Source organism: Eptatretus burgeri, chromosome 4, assembly GCF_056783735.1.
Source record: "Eptatretus burgeri isolate ZD-2024b chromosome 4, Ebu_testis_v1, whole genome shotgun sequence".
In the NCBI taxonomy this organism is placed as follows: Eukaryota; Metazoa; Chordata; class Myxini; order Myxiniformes; family Myxinidae; genus Eptatretus; species Eptatretus burgeri.
In genome coordinates, this window is record NC_140964.1 from 84702966 (window position 1) to 84726624 (window position 23659).

At 38.7% G+C, this 23659-nt stretch overlaps 2 protein-coding genes across 3 annotated transcripts in view; one reads left to right on the forward strand and one right to left on the reverse strand.

Annotated features, from left to right (window-relative positions):
* The window catches only part of LOC147028573 (septin-2-like), a 159349-nt gene extending 150606 nt beyond the window's left edge, over positions 1 to 8743 (reverse strand). For both annotated transcript variants that reach the window (XM_085879107.1, XM_085879106.1), the window contains exons 1-2: positions 8509 to 8743; positions 8154 to 8271 (exon numbers count right to left, since the gene is read on the reverse strand). In XM_085879107.1, the coding sequence (XP_085735233.1) occupies positions 8154 to 8271; positions 8509 to 8584 (194 nt within the window). In that variant the 5' untranslated portion in view covers positions 8585 to 8743. The remainder of the gene's footprint in view (positions 1 to 8153; positions 8272 to 8508) is intronic.
* Positions 8744 to 9283: 540 nt separating this feature from the next.
* LOC147028574 (claudin-4-like) lies at positions 9284 to 11850 on the forward strand. Its single transcript, XM_085879115.1, has 4 exons — positions 9284 to 9512; positions 10595 to 10707; positions 10827 to 11066; positions 11195 to 11850. Exons 2-4 carry the CDS (start codon positions 10615 to 10617, stop codon positions 11480 to 11482), a joined length of 621 nt encoding a protein of 206 aa, XP_085735241.1. The 5' UTR covers positions 9284 to 9512; positions 10595 to 10614; the 3' UTR covers positions 11483 to 11850.
* The last annotated feature ends 11809 nt before the right edge of the window (positions 11851 to 23659 follow it).

Sequence of the window (23659 nt, forward strand, 5' to 3'; positions counted from 1 at the left end):
GCTGTTAAATCCGAATAGCTCATTGTTCCATAGTGAGGGTCTGGGCATAAAAGGGTTCACTGTGTCTCCCAAGCTTAAGCCTGATGCAAAACCAGTGTTTCAGAAAGCAAGACCGATACCGTATTATGTTGTCGAAAATACGACCCGTGGGCCCTGGTCAGTTCTGACTTCATCGATATTGGATATACTCATTAACATTCATTGTTTTTATTGTGGCCCGAATGAACTTCACACTCATCAAGACTCATTATCTTTCCTCTTGAACAAAAATTCGGAAAAATGCTCAGACAAGCTGTAGACATTGTTCCATAGAACCATTATACCAAACCAGAAGCAAAAACTATGAATAGTCCACGTGTTTTAGAACTTTGAAGATGAATTGATTGGACTAATTAACTAAGTCAATTGGTGACAAATCTGAAATTTTATTGCGGGAAATTCTGCGGCATCTCCCCAAGTATCATCCCTCCGAGTTTCAAGTCATTCTGACCACAGGTTGCAGAATAATGATCGAAAGATTGATTGTGGACTGACGGGCGGATCGACGGACATGGACCCGCATTTTATAAGTCACTTCCTTCGGAACTGACTAAAAACGAGTATGACAGGCTAGTTCCGAACCTACAAACTTCTCAACATTCAGGATCTGTTCGCCAAAATCACACAGAATGGGACACAACCCAAATTATTCTCAAAGTTAGATTTAACTGGTGCATTTAACCAGTTATTTCTGGATGAAGATTGCGCAAAGTTGATGGTGTTGAACGTGCAGAAAAGTTTATTGGCAACGAAACGTTTGTGTTTTGGTGTGAAAACTGCACCATCTCAATTTCAAGCTACCATGGACAAGATTTCGGCAGTTTTAGATCATGTACTTTGTTACATTGATGATGATGATATAGTAACTACCGAGACGGTAGAAGAACATATTAGAGTTCTTGATGAAGTGTTTGGTTGGCGTAACAAACGCAATGTCCGTCTAAATGGGGAAAATGCAAATTTTTCGAAATTGAACTTGAGTATTTAGGTCATTTGTCGAGTGCAGATGGAATCTGCCCCTTGCAAAGCAAAGTGGAGGCTATTCAGAAGGCCCCCAGACCTTTAAATGTTTCAGAACTAGTCATTTTGGGGAATGCTCAACTATTGTGGGGAGTTTGTCCCAAACTTGTCTTCCAAACTGCGCTCCCTCAACGACCTATTGAACCAGCACACAAAGTGGGCATGGTCTGCAAAGTATGAGTAGTCGTTTGTGTATGCAAAAAACGTTCTCACAGGTGAAAATTTTGCTACATTATGACCCTAAGAAACTACTGGTATTAAAGTGTCGATACTAGTTTCCAGGGGTCAATTAAGTGTCGATACTAGTTTCCACATACCGAACTTCTGAGCGAAATGTCAATGCAGATATGTTGAGTAGATTGCCGTTCGATGATCCGAATACTGCAGATCCCGAGGAAAACTTTACTTTCAAAACTTTAGTGTATTCAAAGCCCATAACTGCAGAACTTCTTGAAGAGTGTACTGGCAAAGACGTGGTCTTGACCAAAGTGTACGAGTGCACCATGTCAGGTTGGCCTAATCACAGTACGGACAAGGACATTCAAACATATTGGCGTTGCAGACACAAATTGTCTGTAGATGACAGATGTCTGTTGTGGGTAAGACATGAGGTTAGTTATACCATCCCCACTACAAGAACACATGTTTGCAGAATTGCATGAAAACCACCCGGGTACGTGTCGGATGAAGGTCCCATTCGTTTGGGGGCCTGGACTGGATATGGATACAGAGGATAGGGTTAGGTCATGTCATGATTGTGCAGAGACTCAAAGGTCCCTGAAAACGGTTCCACTTTTGTTTTGGCCATGGGCTTCAGAACCATGGCAAAGGATCCACATCGATTTCGTGGAAGTTAAAGGTGAAAATCTTTTGATAGTTGTAGATGGCAATTCAAAATGTCTGGAAGTTTTTCTTATGTCCAGTACAACAGCTTATACTGCTATTGTTGTGCTTAGAGCATTGCTTGCTCGGTATGGTTTACCGCAAAATGTTGTGCCCGATAATGGACCACAATTCATCTTACAGATTAATTCACAATGTTTCTGAAATTGAACGGCATAGATCACATTTTATGTCCACCATACCATCTTGCGAGTCATGGCTTAGGTGAGAAAAAATGTTCAGACATTCAAGGAAATGTTTGAGAAATCTGACAAATCACAGACATTGTACCACAAAATAACAAATGCACTTTTGCATTCCAGGAGCACTCGTCATACGACAATGGGTGTAACTCCGGCTGAATTGTTCTTCAAAGAAAACCCCCAGAACTCATGTGTGTATGGAAAAAGCCTTGTTTACAAAGAAGGGTAGAAGGTAAACAAAATGCTTCTAAGGTTCACCGTGATGGTCCGAACCCTAAAATGAGATCACTTGACTTGTATCAGCCTGTCCGTGTCAAATGTGAGGGGAGGAAAGGAGAAGTGGATTCCAGGGATGATACTGGCTATTAAAGGTCCACCTATTTACCTGGTGAGAGTTCCAGGAAATGACAGTAGATATGTGCATGCTGACCATCTGAGAGCTGATGATTCAGGTAGAAATGAAAATGCTCATGGCAGACTAGAGCAAAGTTGACCTGAGTGTGAACCAATGTCAGCGGTTCTTGATATAATACCTTGAAATATTCAGCAGCCACCTGACTTAGTAGTGGAACTCCATTCACCTGTTCAACCTGGCATGGTTCCTCAGACATTACCATTTTCGTCTGATCACTCTCCAGCCCTAAATCAGATTCTGGTCTGTTCCCAAAAGCGAGTTCAAAACCGGACTTGAGTGCAGTAATTCGAACGGTACCTAAAAGGTCCGACAGAGTCGCTAGATCTGCACGGACACTGCACTTGTAGGATTAAAGATTCAGCTTTGGAATGCGAGGTAAACCAGAAAATGTTACGTTTACTTTGTTTTGCCATTGTCAAGTATGTTGTCATGGTAACAAATGTTATTTACTGCAAGATAGGAGGGACGAATGTTGTACGGTGGAATGTGAAGGAAGCTGATGTCATGAATGTCTATGAGATGACATGCTGACGAGATGTGCGCACGCGTGAAGAAATCATCGTGGTTATGGCCTCCATACTTCCGAGTCATGTTTCGTCTACGCAGTTACGCAGACTGGAATAATTTTGTGTGTTCACCTGCCCAGGATATAACAACCACAAGCACTACTTCGGTAGTCCTTAATGATTAACTTACTTGTATTATTATAAAAACAAAAGTCCATGAATGCAGATCTGAGTGTTCATATTATGTATGTTCCCTTTTCTGACGTGTTTCCTATCACGAGTCACTTGGTGAATTGAACTTAAACTTGAACTTTGATCGGTATTCAAATCTTCAATCACTGAAATAGTATTTTATATGTTGGCATGTTGATGCTATACCGACATATAGCCTGAAAACACCGCAAAATGACAACTCATTGAGCTCTGTATTTTTGACATTTTCACTTTCCACGGTAAAGCAACGAGGTTTCCGCGGCAAAGCAAGGAGGCGTGCATCCCATCCCCCCACAACGGGCATGATGTTGTGGCAGTACCCTGGTTCTCCATTTTAAATTGTGAGGGAATAGCAAAGTTGAGTTTTCCATTTAAGCTCAATTACATTTCAGTAAATGTAACCATTATAATGTATTGACTTATAATGTTTATACAAGGTGAACTCGGGATTTTGGATGGGAAATGCCCCAAAATACTGAAAACATTGAACAGTTTGGTTGGTTTTGTTCCTTTTCTGATTCATTCCTGCTTCCTCTTTTTGCTGTGTTGAGGCTGTGTGCAGCTTGATTACCCCACAAATATGTGGGCATGTTGGCCTAAATTGGTAAAGTGTTGGTACACTTGCTTCTGAGCTGTCTAGCCTGGGTTTGAATCTTGGCCCATAAATAAACTGTCATTCCAGGAATTTCATAAGCAGGGAGATTCATCAATGTGTGTAACATGTTAAACTGGGCGTCACATCTGCCGGCATTAGTTGGTGGAGGTTAAGGATCGCACGGTGTCCTTCGCAAAGAGGAGGCGAGCTGTCGCCGGCACTTTGAACAAATTCTAAATTCCTGCACTAACCTACTGACAACAGCAGCACAGCTGCGCCCTCAGCCAATGTTGCTACCCCCCAGCCTTGTGCCGCATACAAATAAAGAAGAAGAAGAAGACTCCATCACCACAAATGTTAAGGGGAATCTTCAGACAATGCAGCACGACCAAGCACCAGTCTTAAGGCCCAGTCACACCTTGACGTTTTAGCCAGCTTATGCCGACTTTTGAAAAATTTGTCTAAAATGCCGGCGCACGTCGAATATGTTATGGGTAAGTTTTGATTACATTAAGAGCACGCTGAAAAACACTGCCATACGTCGTAGTATGCTGGCTTTCATCGTTGTACTTTGCGGTTGTCCTCAAATTTTAGCATGCTTGAAATTTTATGACGTATGCCAGGGTATGACTCACACGTTCCGCTACGCTGGCCATAAGTTGTAGGCACGTTACGCGATCGTTGACACACGTCGAGGCACGTTACTTGTAAGTTACTCATAAGTCGAAACACGTCGAGGTAATGATTAGCATACCCAAAACTTATTTATAACCGATGAGTAACGTGTTGTAGGCACGTTACACGATCGTTGCACACACGTCGAGGCACATTATGCGATCGTTGACACACGTCGAGGCACGTTAGTTGTAAGTTACTCATAAGTCGAAACACATCGAGGTAATGCTTGGCGTACCCAAAACTTATTTCTAACCTATGAGTAACGTGCTTTGAACCTATGTGTAACGTACCTCCAACGCATATTGACGTATGTAGACGTATTTGATTGATGTCTTCCGGACGACCACAGAACTTACTGAACGTGTTTCTAATTTACAGCTACCGTATAATGGCGTATTGGCAGCGTTTAAAAAACAAAAAACAAAAAAAAACAACAATAACTTCCGATATTTTGTCACATGCCGTTACGTCACGTCCGATTGCCTCTTCAGTTTGCTCACGTCTTATTCTTAGTTCCTCCTCTGTGAATATTTTCTGTTTGAGGATATTGTCACGTCGACATAGAAACTTAAAATCAAATGTCCGAATATATTTTAAAATTCGTGACAGACAAAAAAAACAAATTAAAAAAAATAAACAACAACAACAACAACAACAACAACAACAACAACATAAGATACTTCGTCACGTGCCTTCACGGAGCCAAGGAGAAAAAAAGAAAATGTGCCTTGACAGAGAAAATAAGTTTCGGGTATGCTAAACATTACCTCGACGTGTTTCGACTTATGAGTAACTTACAAGGAACTTGTGTCGACGTGTGTCAACGATCGCACATCGTGCCTACAACTTATTCCCAGCATAGCAGAACGTGTGAGCCATACGGCGAGTACGTCGTAAAATTTTCAGCATGCTTGAAATTTCACGACGTACTAGATGTACTTCGACGTATGACAGCGTTCTTCATCGCTTTTCAGCGTGCTCTTCACGTAAACCAAACTTACCCATACCGTATTCGACGTGTGCCAGCGTTTTAGACACATTTTCCAGAGGTCGACATACGCTGGCTAAATCGTCAAGGTGTGACTGCGATGTTGACACTTCCAATTCTCAGGCGGTTATGATTTGAATCGACGAGTGGCAGCTTTTTAATAGGCTACGCCACGTGATCGTCGGCGATACGTGCAGTGCGCTATGCACAAGTTAGACTATCGTTGGGCATAGATTGTGAACACCGACAACACGCTAATCATTCATTGGTACAAGTTATCTATAAGACAACGAAACGTTCTGTGTACGTTACTAATATGTTATGCATACGACCAACACGTTATGAATACGCCAAAAACTTAAAAAAAAAACATCCAAATTTCAGCGTTCGCCAACGTTTTACATACATTTTTATACGTTGCCATTGTTGGCTAAGTCGTCAAGGTGTGACAGCACCTTTACCAATGCAGGAAACAATCTTATTCATAACATGAACATTCGTGCTGAGTTCTGTAAACTGGTCACAATCATGCTCAGCGCATGTCTTTCTCCTCCTCCCCTTGATCTCACTCTCACTTCTATTCTGCTGTCGGTGTTTCCCCCTTTCCACTTTGTTCCATTCCACTCTGCTGAAGCTCTTGCATGAGCCTTGCCCATGTATACAAACAAGAAAATACCTGTGGTGTAAGTCAGCCTTTGTGATGTCACTCCTATATACATTCACTCACGATGACATTCCACTGCTGCAAGATTAACCATGACGTAACTTCTCTCTCTCTCTCTCTGTCTCTCTCTCTCTGTTTTATCTTTCATTTGGTGTGTTGTAGACATTGCGAAGATGATAAATACAATTCTTACTCGCTATTTAATATGTGGACTGAAGAACAGTTGAAACTAGATATCTGCGATCACAAAGCGATCACCAAGAGTAAAACTCCCCTGGCTTACCCTTACAGGCCACGATTCAATGACAGCCTATTTGTTTGCACCTCCATATGACCTTGAACTTCAACATTGAGGGATTCAGCATAGATTAAGAAAATGCGTCCTCATCTCAAAATCTATCCATAAAACTCAACATCATGAAAATTGGAGTAAAATTATTCAAGTTATGATCAAAAAATGTGTTTTTTGTGGTCACAATTCAAAAAACGTACGTCAAGGACACGAATCAAATATCAGGTGCACAACTTCAATGCAAGTGCGCTATTATGATGTAAAAACATCTCGGAAGGTCAAAGCGGTCTTTAAGATTCCACATTAGCAAAAAAAATATTTTTGACAGCATGAAATCTTTCCGGGCTATGGGGGCACTTGGGGCAGTGATATTACAGATTATAAAAAAAAAACCTTTTTGTGGTATAAAAATTCCAGGAATATTGAGAAACCCTTATGCAATTCATTAAATACAAGTGATGAATTTGAAGTACAATGAACACCTTCTCAGGGGATTTAAATGGTTCCCTCCTACCCCCTACCCCCCTGCAGCACCTTCTGCTCGCAGCTGCTCTGCCATTCCGTGTCCACTAACTTTAGATCGACACGACATCCTGCACCTTGACAATTGCTGGGTCCATTTCGATGTGTTTTGAAAATGAGAACCAAATTATTTTTACCTCCGCCACCAAAGCTGAAAGAGGTTATGTTTTTCACCCCTCTCTGTCTGTGTGCAGGATATCACGAAAAGTTGTGGACGGATCCGGACGAAATTTGGTCGACACGAACTGATTACATTTTGGTGAAGATCTGGATCCGGATCTGGATATGAGAATTATTTAATTTTTAATGTGATTCTTCACCATCGAGAGATTGGGCCAAAGCCAATATCTGGCACGACATCTCAAAAAGGTATTGGGCCCGATATGTTCTCGTGGATCAGGCATTACGGGGCGGAGGTATGCGCTCTATGCCTGGTGCCCTCTCGTTGTTCCGTTTCCATCCTAGATACCTGGTATCACATCCCCTCTTGTCCCATTTCCCTGAAAATCCTTGCATGGGTGCATGCACCAACTTCCCTTTAAACGTTACATTCAGTGTTTCACCGTCTTGTGGGTCTTATGGATTGCACCTTCCTTTGAACTCTTCGCTTTGGCTTCATCCGCTACTTGTACTGAACTTGTCCTATTTTTTTTTTACCCAATTTGTCGATCGATTTATTTCACTCGATAACTTATTGGCCTTTGTGTAGTCAACCAACACATCCGCACACGGCGTAGAGCAACACTTGCAGACATAACTACAAGCACTCCACCAAGTGCTGTTGTAGTTTTGTATCCCACTGATAGGCTGGATCCGGATTCGGACTTGAACCATAATCAAACCATTTCGTCCTTGTCACACACCCAACCTGTCCATCAAATTTCATGCAAATCCGTCCACAGCTCTTAAGATGTCCTGCTCACAGACAGACAGACAGGGGTGAAAATATCAAGGTAATTACGCTCCGGTGTACAGGTGTACAGGTGTACAGGTGTGCGTGAATGCTTCCGTCTGTGACTCTTACTGTACAATATAAAGTACAATGTGCTTCAAATACTTTTCTTGACTCCATTTTTTTTTTTTTGCTGCGACCTTGATTCAAGGCTTATTTTAAAAACTGTATCGACAAGTTATACCTGTCTCCATGAGTTCCTTGCACGGGAGCACCTGTGTTCGCTTTCACATCAAACTTCAAAACACCTTGCAGGGAGTTTGTAGCAACATGTCTTCGGGCTGGTGAGATAGTGGCCGTTTCTGAAGGTAGAGAGAGGGATGAGTGAGTGCAGGCAGGTTTCTTTAGCACTAACAAATAACAAAGGGGTTATTTAATACCATCCTCCCCCCTCCTCCCCCCTCTACCATCCCTTTTGTCCATCCACAAGACATTCCACCCTCTGAACTGAACCAACATGCAACCATCCATTCACTCGAGCTTCGAGCTGTCTGTCCCACCAGACCCCCTCCCAGCCACCATCTACACCCTGTACTCACTCAATAGCTGTGAGTGCAACCATGAAACACGTCCTCCTCGAATGTCCTCCGAAGCACTGCGGCTCCTGCATCCCATCCCACACCACTCATACGTCGGTGTTTCATTGGACAAACTTAACTGGTTGGAAATAAAGTTTCATATTTGCAACAAGTGGTCAATAAATAACAAGTCATTTAAATAAGACTCCTCCACTCTTCTTCTTCCTCTTCGCGCACTTTGTCTTCCCTTCTTTCCCCACTTCCCCTCCCTCACCCACCCACGGAGTCCCCACATTCCTCGCTTTCACCAAGCTCCCAGTTAACAGCCCGTCCATCCATGGGCACACCGAGTAAGTAGCTTGTGCTCCACACCAGACGATCGTGCCGTGCTTGACATGCCATCATCATATCATCATCATCATCTTGAACACCAAGAGTATCAACACGTGATTTGTTGTGCAGAAACAACCACACCGAAAAAAAATAAATAAATAAATAAAATAAATAAATAAATAAATAAATAAATAAATAAATAAATAAAAAAGGCGCCAAACAAACAATCACACACAATCAATGTGCATAATTGGCGCCAAAATTGACGCAAAGACAATGACCGATACGAATCGATGACGTCATACATTGATCGATACGTCGACGTACGGACAAGATCGTTCCCCGCACGTGAAGGCACGGTTAAAAATAGGGATATTAAAGGTGAAAAAAAATTTAAACGGCGAGGGCGAGTCACACGAACGATGACGTCACGCAGCGTCCGAGCGATGACGTCAACTCGTAACGCACCTGACTGGCCCCACCTATTTCCGCCGAGGACAGGTACCGGAGATGACGTCGAGCGCCCTCATTGGTCCATTTGGACGTATATAAGTTTGCTGCGGGTGCGGTTCTGTTCAGTTCGAGGCGACGCGGCGTTTTGGACGTTTTAGCGGACGATCTTTGGTACGTGCGGGTCCACTTGTCTCGACGTCGAACACCGGATAACCCTTCAGCTCCTTCAGCTCGTCGAGGTACGTGACTTTTTGTTGGTTCGAGACGGCTTGGCCAACGACGGCTCGGACTTTGGACAATTGGAGTGTTGGGTTGTTTGTAAACGAGATTGGTTTTTAAAAATTTTTTTTTTTTCACTCGACCTCATTTGTCTGTGGCTGTTGAGCTCCGCTTCAGGTGAGCATTGTTTGGATCTACCTGGTTTAACCATTAAAATGGAAATGGCGTTTTGAATCTACACTTGCCCCGAGGTTGTTCGTTAGGTGGGAGCTCGATCACGCCCCTCACTCCCCCTCCCCCCTTTATTCTCTCCTCTTTTCCCTCCCCCCCACCCTCAACTGCGAGGCACCGCCCCTTGCGTGACCTGCCTGCCGTCAGGTGCGCACCCCGCCCTTGTGTCACTATTTTTTTTTTATTTAATTTTTATTCTGTACGGCGTGAGTTTAAACACGCTCGGTTACCTGCTCTGCAAGACTGCTCACCATCAGTTTCGTTGAGAAAAAAAATTTTTTGAATGACTTTAACCTCCTTTTTTGTAGGTTTTAGTTTACTGTTTGTAACCCTCATTTGTTTGCTCCCTGAAGATTTAGCTCCTCTTGCTCACCGTGCCCCCAACCCTGCATTCTGCTTTTCCTTTTAATCCCCTTTTTATCACGCGACATTCTCGTGTCAATTAAACTTTTCGCAACTTGAACCATGTACCTTATGGCTACGTAGGAGGTGGAGAGGATATTCTGAAATGTATTTATAATCTTATAATATATTTATATATTACTAGTGCGTGTCAGTGCATGCGTGCCCGTAGGTGCAAAAAAAAAAAGTCAAACGTGACGTCATAGCACCGTTTACTGTCATTGGTTTTGTAAATAAAAGGCCATAACTTGGGAACCACTTGTCCGATTAATATCAAACCTTGAAAAGGCACATACTCAGGTCCCCAGCAATATACCTGGCAAGTTTCAATTAAATCGGACCAGTGGTTGTCGAGAAACGGCGGTTGCAGACACAGACAGACACACAGATTGCTGGAATTATAGATAGATTATAATATTTGTATACTATTTTTACATCTGGTGATGTTAACTTTACCTTCTTTTTCCAGTGTGATTCGCTTTCTCTACCATGGCCAACACCGGTTTACAGATTCTCGGTTTGGTGATTTGCATCGTCGGAATGATTGGTGCCATTGTGTGCTGCATTCTCCCCATGTGGAAGGTAAAGCTCTCAAACCTATTCATTCCTCAATTTTATTTTATGTTTATATATTTTTCCCACTTGATTTTTGAAGTGTGCTTAGTTTTCTTCCATGCTGACTCTCTCAATTCCACCTCCAGGTATCTGCTTTCATTGGCTCGTCCATCGTAACTTCCCAGAACATTTGGGAAGGCCTGTGGATGAACTGCGTGGTTCAGAGCACTGGGCAGATGCAATGCAAGATGTATGACTCCATGCTCGCTTTGAGCCAGGACCTACAGGCTGCCCGTGCTCTCACCGTTATTGCCATAGTTTTGGCTGTACTCGCGGTGCTTGTCAGCACTGTTGGTGCAAAGTGTACAACGTGTATTGATGATGAGGTAAAAACTTGTTTGATTTGTAAAAAAAAAAAATAATAATATATACACACGTGTTAACATTTGAAGTGTTTTCCCCCATTTGGTAAATTGAAGCCTGTTCTTCCAACTGACTTGTACATTTTCTCCAGGTCACAAAGGCACGCATCATGATTGCCGCTGGTGTCGTGTTCATCCTTGCTGGTATCCTGGAGCTTGTCCCCGTGTCTTGGGTTGCGAACCAAGTTGTCCGGGATTTTTACAACCCGTTGGTGGCCCAGTCGTTAAAGCGTGAAATAGGAGCGTCCATGTACATCGGTTGGGCGGCTGCGGCGCTACTTGTACTGGGGGGATCGTTGCTGTGCTGCTCATGCCCCCCAAAGCGCAACGAATACAAAGGACCACACTCTGCGCATACAGCACGCTCCAACTATGTCTAATGGGGGGTTTTTGTGACTGATCTGAGTTAGGTTAACCATCTGGAGAAAGGGGTATGTATTGTTGAAAAATGGAGGGGGGGGGATGGGGTTGGGGATGAAGTTGAATGGGGAAATTTGTTTGCTGTGGTTTAAGACTTGTAGTGTACATTGCTGTCAATCTTCTCAATGCAATTTTTCTAAATTCATTCGATGCCTTGTACGTACTTTACCAGTGGCATTCCAGAGTTTGGTTTTAAATTGAGTAGGTTCTGCTTTTTAATGAGGGTTGCATTTAAATTGCTTGTATTTTTTTGTGATTGTTACTAGTTTTTTTTTTTTGTTTTTTTTTAATGTTGGCTATTTCTAAATAAAGTTTTTCTAATACATGGTTTGGTCTGCCTTTTACATTTTGTCACTGGCTTTATGCAAGTTTTTATTTTTCTGATTGTATCAATAACTTCAAATACCTGTTTTAATTTGGGTTCTGCTGATTTGAAAAATTTGTGCACTTTAATTGAACTCTGAGGTTTTTTTTTTTTTTTTTTTTTTTTTTAAATTGGACAAAGGGCAATCAGGTTGCAGACCCTTGCCAGGACTTTTGTGTACTGGTATGTTGTGTACTTCATACATGCTGGCAGTGATTTGTTCAGCCATTTCAGAGAAGATTTTTTTTTTTTAACAATATGGCTGCTGCATCATGTGACCAATGTGTTATATTTTTATGGACCATTTCGTTCTGATCAGATGTGAATGACATAATGAAGGCACTGATAATTTCATTCCTCATGAGTACTTGCTATGTGCAAAGTTTTTCGGTTTTTCCAACATGGTGACGATACCATGTTAAAACACACGACAGTTGTTGCACCAATGGCAAAACTTCAATTCCATCAGAGAAAAACAAAAGTTGTGTGTGGACAAGCACTGACAAATGGACCCAAATGCAATACCTTCACTGGTACGATTGAATCTATTTCAATACTTTAAATAGTGGTGTGTAAAGAAGTGTGACAGCAGAGCTCCACTTTAATTGTAAAGAGAAAAATGAATGTTGCAAAACGAGTTTGGTGGGGTTGATATGGAGAGCCTGTCAGGTGAACAATGCACTGTAAACCTTCTATAGCTTGTCAGGTAAACCATGTACTATATCTTGTCAGGTAAATAATGTACTGTAAACCTACTATAACTTGTCAGGTAAATAATGTACTGTAAACCTACTATAGCTTGTCAGGTAAATAATGTACTGTAAACCCACTATAGCTTGTCAGGTAAATAATGTACTGTAAACCTACTATAACTTGTCAGGTAAACAATGTACTGTAAACCCACTACAGCTTGTCAGGTAAATAATGTACTGTAAACCTAATACAGCTTGTCAGGTAAATAATGCACTGTAAACCCACTATAGCTTGTCAGGTAAATAATGTACTGTAAACCTACTATAGCTTGTCAGGTAAATAATGTACTGCAAACCCACTATAGCTTGTCAGGTAAATAATGTACTGTAAACCTACTATAACTTGTCAGGTAAACAATGTACTGTAAACCCACTATAGCTTGTCAGGTAAATAATGTACAATAAACCTAATACAGCTTGTCAGGTGAATAATGTACTGTAAACCTACTATAACTTGTCAGGTAAACAATGTACTGTAAACTGACAATAGCTTGTCAGGTAAACAATGTACTGTAAGCATACTATAGCTTGTCAGGTAAACAATGTACTGTAAGCATACTATAGCTTGTCAGGTAAACAATGTACTGAAAACATACTATAGCTTGTCAGGTAAACAATGTACTGTAAACATACTATAGCTTGTCAGGTAAACAATGTACTATATACCGACTATAGCTTGTCAGGTAAACAATGTACTGCAAACCTACTATTGCGTGTCAGGTAAGTAATGTACTATAAACCGACTATAGCTTGTCAGGTAAATAATGTACTGTAAACCCACTATAGCTTGTCAGGTAAATAATGTACTGTAAACCTACTATAACTTGTCAGGTAAATAATATACTGTAAACCAACTAAAGCTTGTCAGGTAAACAATGTACTATAAACCTACGATAACTTGTCAGGTAAACAATGTACTGTAAACCTACTATTACTTGTCAGGTAAATAATGTACTGTAAACCAACGAAAGCTTGTCAGGTAAACAATGTACTGTAAACCTACTATAACTTATCAGGTAAATAATGCACTGGAAACCGACTATAGATTGTCAGGTAAACAATGTACGATAAACGTACTATAGCTTGTCAGGTAAATAATGTACTGTAAACCTACTATAACTTGTCAGGTAAATAATGCACTGGAAACCGACTATAGATTGTCAGGTAAACAATGTACTGTTAACCAACTATAGCTTGTCAGGTAAACAATGTACGATAAACGTACTATAGCTTGTCAGGTAAATAATGTACCGTAAACCTACTACAACTTGTCAGGTAAATAATGTACTGTAAACCTACCACAGCTTGTCATGCAAACAATGTACTGTAAATGTACTATAGCTTGTCAGGTAAACAATGTACTGTAAACCTATTACAGCTTGTCAGGTAAACAATGTACTGTAAACCGACTATGGGTTGTCAGGTAAACAATGTACTGTAAACCTACTATAGCTTGTCAGGTGAACAATGAATTGTAAACCCACTATAGCTTGTCTGGTAAACAATGTACTGTATACATACTATAGCTTGTCAGGTAAATAATGTACTGTAAACCCACTATAGCTTGTCAGGTAAATAATGTACTGCAAACCTACTATAACTTGTCAGGTAAATAATGTACTGTAAACCCACTATAGCTTGTCAGGTAAATAATGTACTGTAAACCTACTATAGCTTGTCAGGTAAATAATGTACTGTAAACCCACTATAGCTTGTCAGGTAAATAATGTACTGTAAACCTAATACAGCTTGTCAGGTAAATAATGTACTGTAAACCCACTATAGCTTGTCAGGTAAATAATGTACTGTAAACCTACAATGGCTTGTCAGGTAAATAATGTACTGTAAAACAAATACAGCTTGTCAGGAAAATAATGTACTGTAAACCTTCTATAGCTTGTCAGGAACATAATGTACTGTAAACCTCCTATAACTTGTCAGGTAAACAATGTACTGTAAACCGACTATAACTTGTCAGGTAAATAATGCACTGTAAACCTTCTATAGCTTGTCAGGTAAACAATGTAGATAAACGTACTACAGCTTGTCAGGTAAACAATGCACTGTAAACCTACTATAACTTGTCAGGTAAATAATGTACTGTAAACACACTAGAGCTTGTCATGTAAACAATGTACTGTAAACACTATAGCTTGTCAGGAAAACAATGTACTGTAAACCTACTATTGCGTGTCAGGTAAGTAATGTACTATAAACCGACTATAGCTTGTCAGGTAAATAATGTATTGTAAACCCACTATAGCTTGTCAGGTAAATAATGTACTGTAAACCTACTACAGCTTGTCAGGTAAATAATGTACTGTAAACCTACTATAACTTGTCAGGAAAACAATGTACTGTAAACTGACTATAGCTTGTCAGGTAAACAATGTACTGTAAACATACTATAGCTTGTCAGGTAAACAATGTACTATATACCGACTATAGCTTGTCAGATAAACAATGTACTGCAAACCTACATTAGCTTGTCAGGTAAACAATGTACTGTAAACCTACGAGAGCTTGACAGGTAAATAATGTACTGTAAACCTACTATAGCTTATCAGGGAAATAATGTAATGTAAACCAACTATAACTTGTCAGGTAAACAATGTACTGTAAACCTACTATGGCTTGTCAGGTAAATAATGTACTGTAAAACAAGTACAGCTTGTCAGGTAAACAATGTACTGTAAACCTTCTATAGCTTGTCAGGAACATAATGTACTGTAAACCTCCTATAACTTGTCAGGTAAACAATGTACTGTAAACCGACTATAACTTGTCAGGTAAATAATGCACTGTAAACCTTCTATAGCTTGTCAGGTAAACAATGTACTATAAATGTACTATAGCTTGTCAGGTAAATAATGTACTGTAAACCTACTAAAACTTGTCAGGTAAACAATGTACTGTAAACCTACTATAACTTGTCAGGTAAATAATGCACTGGAAACACACTAGAGCTTGTCATGTAAACTATGTACTGCAAACACACTATAGCTTGTCAGGAAAACAATGTACTGTAAACCTACTATTGCGTGTCAGGTAAGTAATGTACTATAAACCGACTATAGCTTGTCAAGTAAATAATGTACTGCAAACCTACTAAAGCTTGTCAGGTAAATAATGCACTGAAAACCTACAATGGCTTGTCAGGTAAATAATGTACTGTAAACCTACTATATCTTGTCAGGTAAACAATGTACTATATCTTGTCAGGTAAATATTGTACTGTAAACCTACTATAGCTAATCAGGTAAATAATGTACTGTAAACCTACAAAAGCTTGTCAGTTAAATTATGTACTGGAAACCCACTATAGCTTCTCAGGTAAACAATGTACTGTAAACCTAATATAGCTTGTCAGGTAAATAATGCACTGTAAATTCACTATAACTTGTCAGGTAAACAATGTACTGTAAACCGACTATAGCTTTTCAGTTAAATAATGCACTGTAAACCTACTATAGCTTGTCAGGTAAACAATGTACTGAAAACGTACGATAGCTCGTCAGGTAAACAATGTACTGTAAACCTACTATGGCTTGGCAGGTGAATAATGCACTGTAAACCTGCTATAGCTTGTCAGGTAAACAATGTAGTGTAAACCCACTAGAGCTTGTCACGTAAACAATGTGCTGTAAAACTACTATAGCTTGGCAGGTAAACAATGTACTATACACGTACTATAGCTGGTCAGGTAAATAATGTACTGTAAACCGACTACAGCTTGTCAGGTAAATAATGTACTGTAAACCTACTATAACTTGTCACGTAAACAATGTACTTTAAACTGACTATAGCTTGTCAGGTAAACAATGTACTGTAAGCATACTATAGCTTGTCAGGTAAACAATGTACTGTATACATACTATAGCTTGTCAGGTAAACAATGTACTGTAAACATACTATAGCTTGTCAGGTAAACAATGTACTATATACCGACTATAGCTTGTCAGGTAAACAATGTACTGCCAACCTACATTAGCTTGTCAGGTAAATAATGTACTGTAAACCTACTAGAGCTTGTCAGGTAAATAATGTGCTGTAAACCTACTATAGCTTGTCAGGGAAATAATGTAATGTAAACCAACTATAACTTGTCAGGTAAACAATGTACTGTAAACCTACTATGGCTTGTCAGGTAAATAATGTACTGCAAAACAAGTACAGCTTGTCAGGTAAATAATGTACTGTAAACCTTCTATAGCTTGTCAGGAACATAATGTACTGTAAACCTCCTATAACTTGTCAGGTAAACAATGTACTGTAAACCGACTATAACTTGTCAGGTAAATAATGCACTGTAAACCTTCTATAGCTTGTCAGGTAAACAATGTACTATAAACGTACTATAGCTTGTCAGGTATATAATGGACTGTAAACCTACTAAAACTTGTCAGGTAAACAATGTACTGTAAACACACTAGAGCTTGTCATGTAAACAATGTACTGTAAACACACTATAGCTTGTCAGGAAAACAATGTACTGTAAACCTACTGTTGCGTGTCAGGTAAGTAATGTACTATAAACCGACTATAGCTTGTCAGGTAAATAATGTACTGTAAACCTACTAAAGCTTGTCAGGTAAATAATGCACTGAAAACCGACAATGGCTTGTCAGGTAAATAATGTACTGTAAACCTACTATAGCTTGTCAGGTAAACAATGTACTATATCTTGTCAGGTAAATATTGTACTGTAAACCTACTATAGCTAGTCAGGTAAATAATGCACTGTAAACCCACTATAACTTGTCAGTTAAATAATGTACTGTAAACCTACAATAGCTTGTCAGTTAAATAATGTACTGGAAACCCACTATAGCTTCTCAGGTAAACAATGTACTGTAAACCTAATATGGCTTGTCAAGTAAATAATGCACTGTAAACTCACTATAACTTGTCAGGTAAACAATGTACTGTAAACCAACTATAGCTTTTCAGTTAAATAATGCACTGTAAACCTAATATAGCTTGTCAGGTAAACAATGTACTGAAAAGGTATGATAGCTCGTCAGGTAAACAATGTACTGTAAACCTCCTATGGCTTGGCAGGTGAATAATGCACTGTAAACCTGCTATAGCTTGTCAGGTAAACAATGTAGTGTAAACCTACTATAGCTTGTCAGGTAAATAATGCACTGTAAAGCTACTATAACTTGTCAGTTAAACAATGCACTGCAAACCGACGAAAGCTTGTCAGATAAACAATGTACTGTTAACCTACTATAGCTTGTCAGGTAAACAACGCACTGTAAACCTACTATAGCTTGTCTGGTAAACAATGTACTGTAAACCTACTATAGCTTGTCAGGTAAATAATGTACTGTACACCTGCTATAGCTTGTCAGGTAAATAATGTACTGTAAACCTACTAGAGCTTGTCAGGTAAATAATGTACTGTAAACCTACTATAACTTGTCAGGTAAACAATGTACTGTAAACCTACTATAGGTTGTCAGGTAAACAATGTACTGTAAACATACTATAGCTTGTGAGGTGAGCAATGTATTGTAAACATACTATTGCTTGTCAGATTAACAATGTACTGTAAACATACTCTAGCTTGTCAGGTGAACAATGTACTGTAAACCCACTTCAGCTTGTCAGGTAAATAATGTACTGTAAACCTACTTTAGCTTGTCAGGTAAACAATTTACTGTAAACACACTATTGCTTGTCAGGTAAACAATGCTCTGTATACATACTATAGCTTGTCAGGTAAACAATGTACTGTAAACATACTATAGCTTGTCAGGTAAATAATGTACTGTAAACCCACTATAGCTTGTCAGGTAAATAATGTACTGTAAACCTACTATTCTTTGTGAGGAAAATAATGTACTGTTAACCAACTATAGCTTGTCAGGTAAACAATGTACGATAAACGTACTATAGCTGGTCAGGTAAATAATGTACTGTAAACCGACTACAGCTTGTCAGGTAAATAATGTAATGTAAACCTACTATAACTTGTCACGTAAACAATGTACTTTAAACTGACTATAGCTTGTCAGGTAAACAATGCACTGTAAGCATACTATAGCTTGTCAGGTAAACAATGTACTGTATACATACTATAGCTTGTCAGGTAAACAATGTTCTGTAAACATACTATAGCTTGTCAGGTAAACAATGTACTATCTACCGACTATAGCTTGTCAGGTAAACAATGTACTGCCAACCTACATTAGCTTGTCAGGTAAATAATGCACTGTAAACCTACTAGAGCTTGTCAGGTAAATAATGTGCTATAAACCTACTATAGCTTGTGAGGGAAATAATGTAATGTAAACCAACTATAACTTGTCAGGTAAACAATGTACTGTAAACCTACTATGGCTTGTCAGGTAAATAATGTACTGCAAAACAAGTACAGCTTGTCCGGTAAATAATGTACTGTAAACCTTCTATAGCTTGTCAGGAACATAATGTACTGTAAACCTCCTATAACTTGTCAGGTAAACAATGTATTGTAAACCGACTAGAACTTGTCAGGTAAGTAATGCACTGTAAACCTTCTATAGCTTGTCAGGTAAACAATGTACTATAAACGTACTATAGCTTGTCAGGTAAATAATGGACTGTAAACCTACTAAAACTTGTCAGGTAAACAATGTACTGTAAACACACTAGAGCTTGTCATGTAAACAATGTACTGTAAACACACTATAGCTTGTCAGGAAAACAATGTACTGTCAACCTACTGTTGCGTGTCAGGTAAGTAATGTACTATAAACCGACTATAGCTTGTCAGGTAAATAATGTACTGTAAACCTACTAAAGCTTGTCAGGGAAATAATGCACTGAAAACCGAAAATGGCTTGTCAGGTAAATAATGTACTGTAAACCTACTATAGCTTGTCAGGTAAACAATGTGCTATATCTTGTCAGGTAAATATTGTACTGTAAACCTACTATAGCTAGTCAGGTAAATAATGCACTGTAAACCCACTATAACTTGTCAGTTAAATAATGTACTGTAAACCTACAATTGCTTGTCAGTTAAATAATGTACTGGAAACCCACCATAGCTTCTCAGGTAAACAATGTACTGTAAACCTAATATAGCTTGTCAAGTAAATAATGCACTGCAAACTCACTATAACTTGTCAGGTAAACAATGTACTGTAAACCAACTATAGCTTTTCAGTTAAATAATGCACTGTAAACCTAATATAGCTTGTCAGGTAAACAATGTACTGAAAACGTATGATAGCTCGTCAGGTAAACAATGTACTGTAAACCTACTATGGCTTGGCAGGTGAATAATGCACTGTAAACCTGCTATAGCTTGTCAAGTAAACAATGTAGTGTAAACCTACTATAGCTTGTCAGGGAAATAATGCACTGTAAACCTACTATAACTTGTCAGTTAAACAATGCACTGCAAACCGACTATAGCTTGTCAGGTAAACAATGTACTGTTAACCTACTATAGCTTGTCAGCTAAACAATGCACTGTAAACCTACTATAGCTTGTCTGGTAAACAATGTACTGTAAACCTACTATAGCTTGTCAGGTAAATAATGTACTGTACACCTGCTATAGCTTGTCAGGTAAATAATGTACTGTAAACCGACTAGAGCTTGTCAGGTAAATAATGTACTGTAAACCTACTATAACTTGTCAGGTAAACAATGTACTGTAAACCTACTATAGGTTGTCAGGTAAACAATGTACTGTAAACATACTATAGCTTGTGAGGTGAACAATGTATTGTAAACATACTATTGCTTGTCAGGTTAACAATGTACTGTAAACATACTCTAGCTTGTCAGGTGAACAATGTACTGTAAACCCACTTCAGCTTGTCAGGTAAATAATGTACTGTAAACCTACTATAGCTTGTCAGGTAAACAATTTACTGTAAACACACTATTGCTTGTCAGGTAAACAATGCTCTGTATACATACTATAGCTTGTCAGGTAAACAATGTACTGTGAACATACTATAGCTTGTCAGGTAAATAATGTGCTGTAAACCCACTATAGCTTGTCAGGTAAATAATGTACTGTAAACCTACTATTCTTTGTGAGGAAAATAATGTACTGTTAACCAACTATAGCTTGTCAGGTAAACAATGTACGATAAACGTACTATAGCTTGTCAGGTAAATAATGTACTGTAAACCCACTATAACTTGTCAGGTAAATAATGCACTGGAAACCGACTATAGATTGTCAGGTAAACAATGTACTGTTAACCAACTATAGCTTGTCAGGTAAACAATGTACGATAAACGTACTATAGCTTGTCAGGTAAATAATGTACCGTAAACCTACTACAACTTGTCAGGTAAATAATGTACTGTAAACCCACGATAGCTTGTCAGGTAAATAATATACTGTAAACCTACTATAACTTGTCAGGTAAACAATGTACTGTAAACCCACTATAGCTTGTCAGGTAAATAATGTACTGTAAACCTAATACAGCTTGTCAGGTAAATAATGTACTGTAAACCCACTATAGCTTGTCAGGTAAATAATGTACTGTAAACCTACTATAACTTGTCAGGAAAACAATGTACTGTAAACTGACTATAGCTTGTCAGGTAAACAATGTACTGTAAACATACTATAGCTTGTCAGGTAAACAATGTACTGCAAACCTACATTAGCTTGTCAGGTAAATAATGTACTGTAAACCTACTAGAGCTTGTCAGGTAAATAATGTCCTGTAAACCTACTATAGCTTGTCAGGGAAATAATGTAATGTAAACCAACTATAACTTGTCAGGTAAACAATGTACTGTAAACCTAATATGGCTTGTCAGGAAAATAATGTACTGTAAACCTCCTAAAACTTGTCAGGTAAACAATGTACTGTAAACCGACTATAACTTGTCAGGTAAATAATGCACTGTAAACCTTCTATAGCTTGTCAGGTAAACAATGTACTATAAACGTACTATCGCTTGTCAGGTAAATAATGTACTGTAAACCTACTAAAACTTGTCAGGTAAACAATGTACTGTAAACCTACTATAACTTGTCAGGTAAATAATGTACTGTAAACACACTAGAGCTTGTCATGTAAACTATGTACTGTAAACACACTATAGCTTGTCAGGAAAACAATGCACTGTAAACCTACTATTGCGTGTCAGGTAAGTAATGTACTATAAACCGACTATAGCTTGTCAAGTAAATAATGTACTGCAAACCTACTAAAGTTGTCAGGTAAATAATGCACTGAAAACCTACAATGGCTTGTCAGGTAAATATTGTACTGTAAACCTACTATAGCTTGTCAGGTAAACAATGTACTATATCTTGTCAGGTAAATATTGTACTGTAAACCTACTATAGCTTATCAGGTAAATAATGTACTGTAAACCCACTATAACTTGTCAGTTAAATAATGTACTGTAAACCTACAAAAGCTTGTCAGTTAAATTATGTACTGGAAACCCACTATAGCTTCTCAGGTAAACAATGTACTGTAAACCTAATATAGCTTGTCAGGTAAATAATGCACTGTAAATTCACTATAACTTGTCAGGTAAACAATGTACTGTAAACCGACTATAGCTTTTCAGTTAAATAATGCACTGTAAACCTAATATAGCTTGTCAGGTAAACAATGTACTGAAAACGTACGATAGCTCGTCAGGTAAACAATGTACTGTAAACCCACTATGGCTTGGCAGGTGAATAATGCACTGTAAACCTGCTATAGCTTGTCAGGTAAACAATGCAGTGTAAACCCACTAGAGCTTGTCAGGTAAACAATGTGCTGTAAAACTACTATAGCTTGGCAGGTAAACAATGTACTATAAACGTACTATAGCTGGTCAGGTAAATAATGTACTGTAAACCGACTACAGCTTGTCAGGTAAATAATGTACTGTAAACCTACTATAACTTGTCAGGTAAACAATGTACTTTAAACTGACTATAGCTTGTCAGGTAAACAATGTACTGTAAGCATACTATACCTTGGCAGGTAAACAATGTACTGTATACATACTATAGCTTGTCAGGTAAACAATGTACTGTAAACATACTATAGCTTGTCAGGTAAACAATGTACTATATACCGACTATAGCTTGTCAGGTAAACAATGTACTGCAAACCAACATTAGCTTGTCAGGTATATAATGTACTGTAAACCTACTAGAGCTTGTCAGGTAAATAATGTGCTGTAAACCTACTATAGCTTGTCAGGGAAATAATGTAATGTAAACCAACTATAACTTGTCAGGTAAACAATGTACTGTAAACCTACTATGGCTTGTCAGGTAAATAATGTACTGCAAAACAAGTACAGCTTGTCAGGTAAATAATGTACTGTAAACCTTCTATAGCTTGTCAGGAACATAATGTACTGTAAACCTCCTATAACTTGTCAGATAAACAATGTACTGTAAACCGACTATAACTTGTCAGGTAAATAATGCACTGTAAACCTTCTATAGCTTGTCAGGTAAACAATGTACTATAAACGTACTATAGCTTGTCAGGTAAATAATGTACTGTAAACCTACTAAAACTTGTCAGGTAAACAATGTACTGTAAACACACTAGAGCTTGTCATGTAAACAATGTACTGTAAACACACTATAGCTTGTCAGGAAAACAAAGTACTGTAAACCTACTGTTGCGTGTCAGGTAAGTAATGTACTATAAACCGACTATAGCTTGTCAGGTAAATAATGTACTGTAAACCTACTAAAGCTTGTCAGGTAAATAATGCACTGAAAACCTACAATGGCTTGTCAGGTAAATAATGTACTGTAAACCTACTATAGCTTGTCAGGTAAACAATGTGCTATATCTTGTCAGGTAAATATTGTACTGTAAACCTACTATAGCTAGTCAGGTAAATAATGCACTGTAAACCCACTATAACTTGTCAGTTAAATCATCTACTGTAAACCTACAATAGCTTGTCAGTTAAATAATGTACTGGAAACCCACTATAGTTTCTCAGGTAAACAATGTACTGTAAACCTAATATAGCTTGTCAAGTAAATAATGCACTGTAAACTCACTATAACTTGTCAG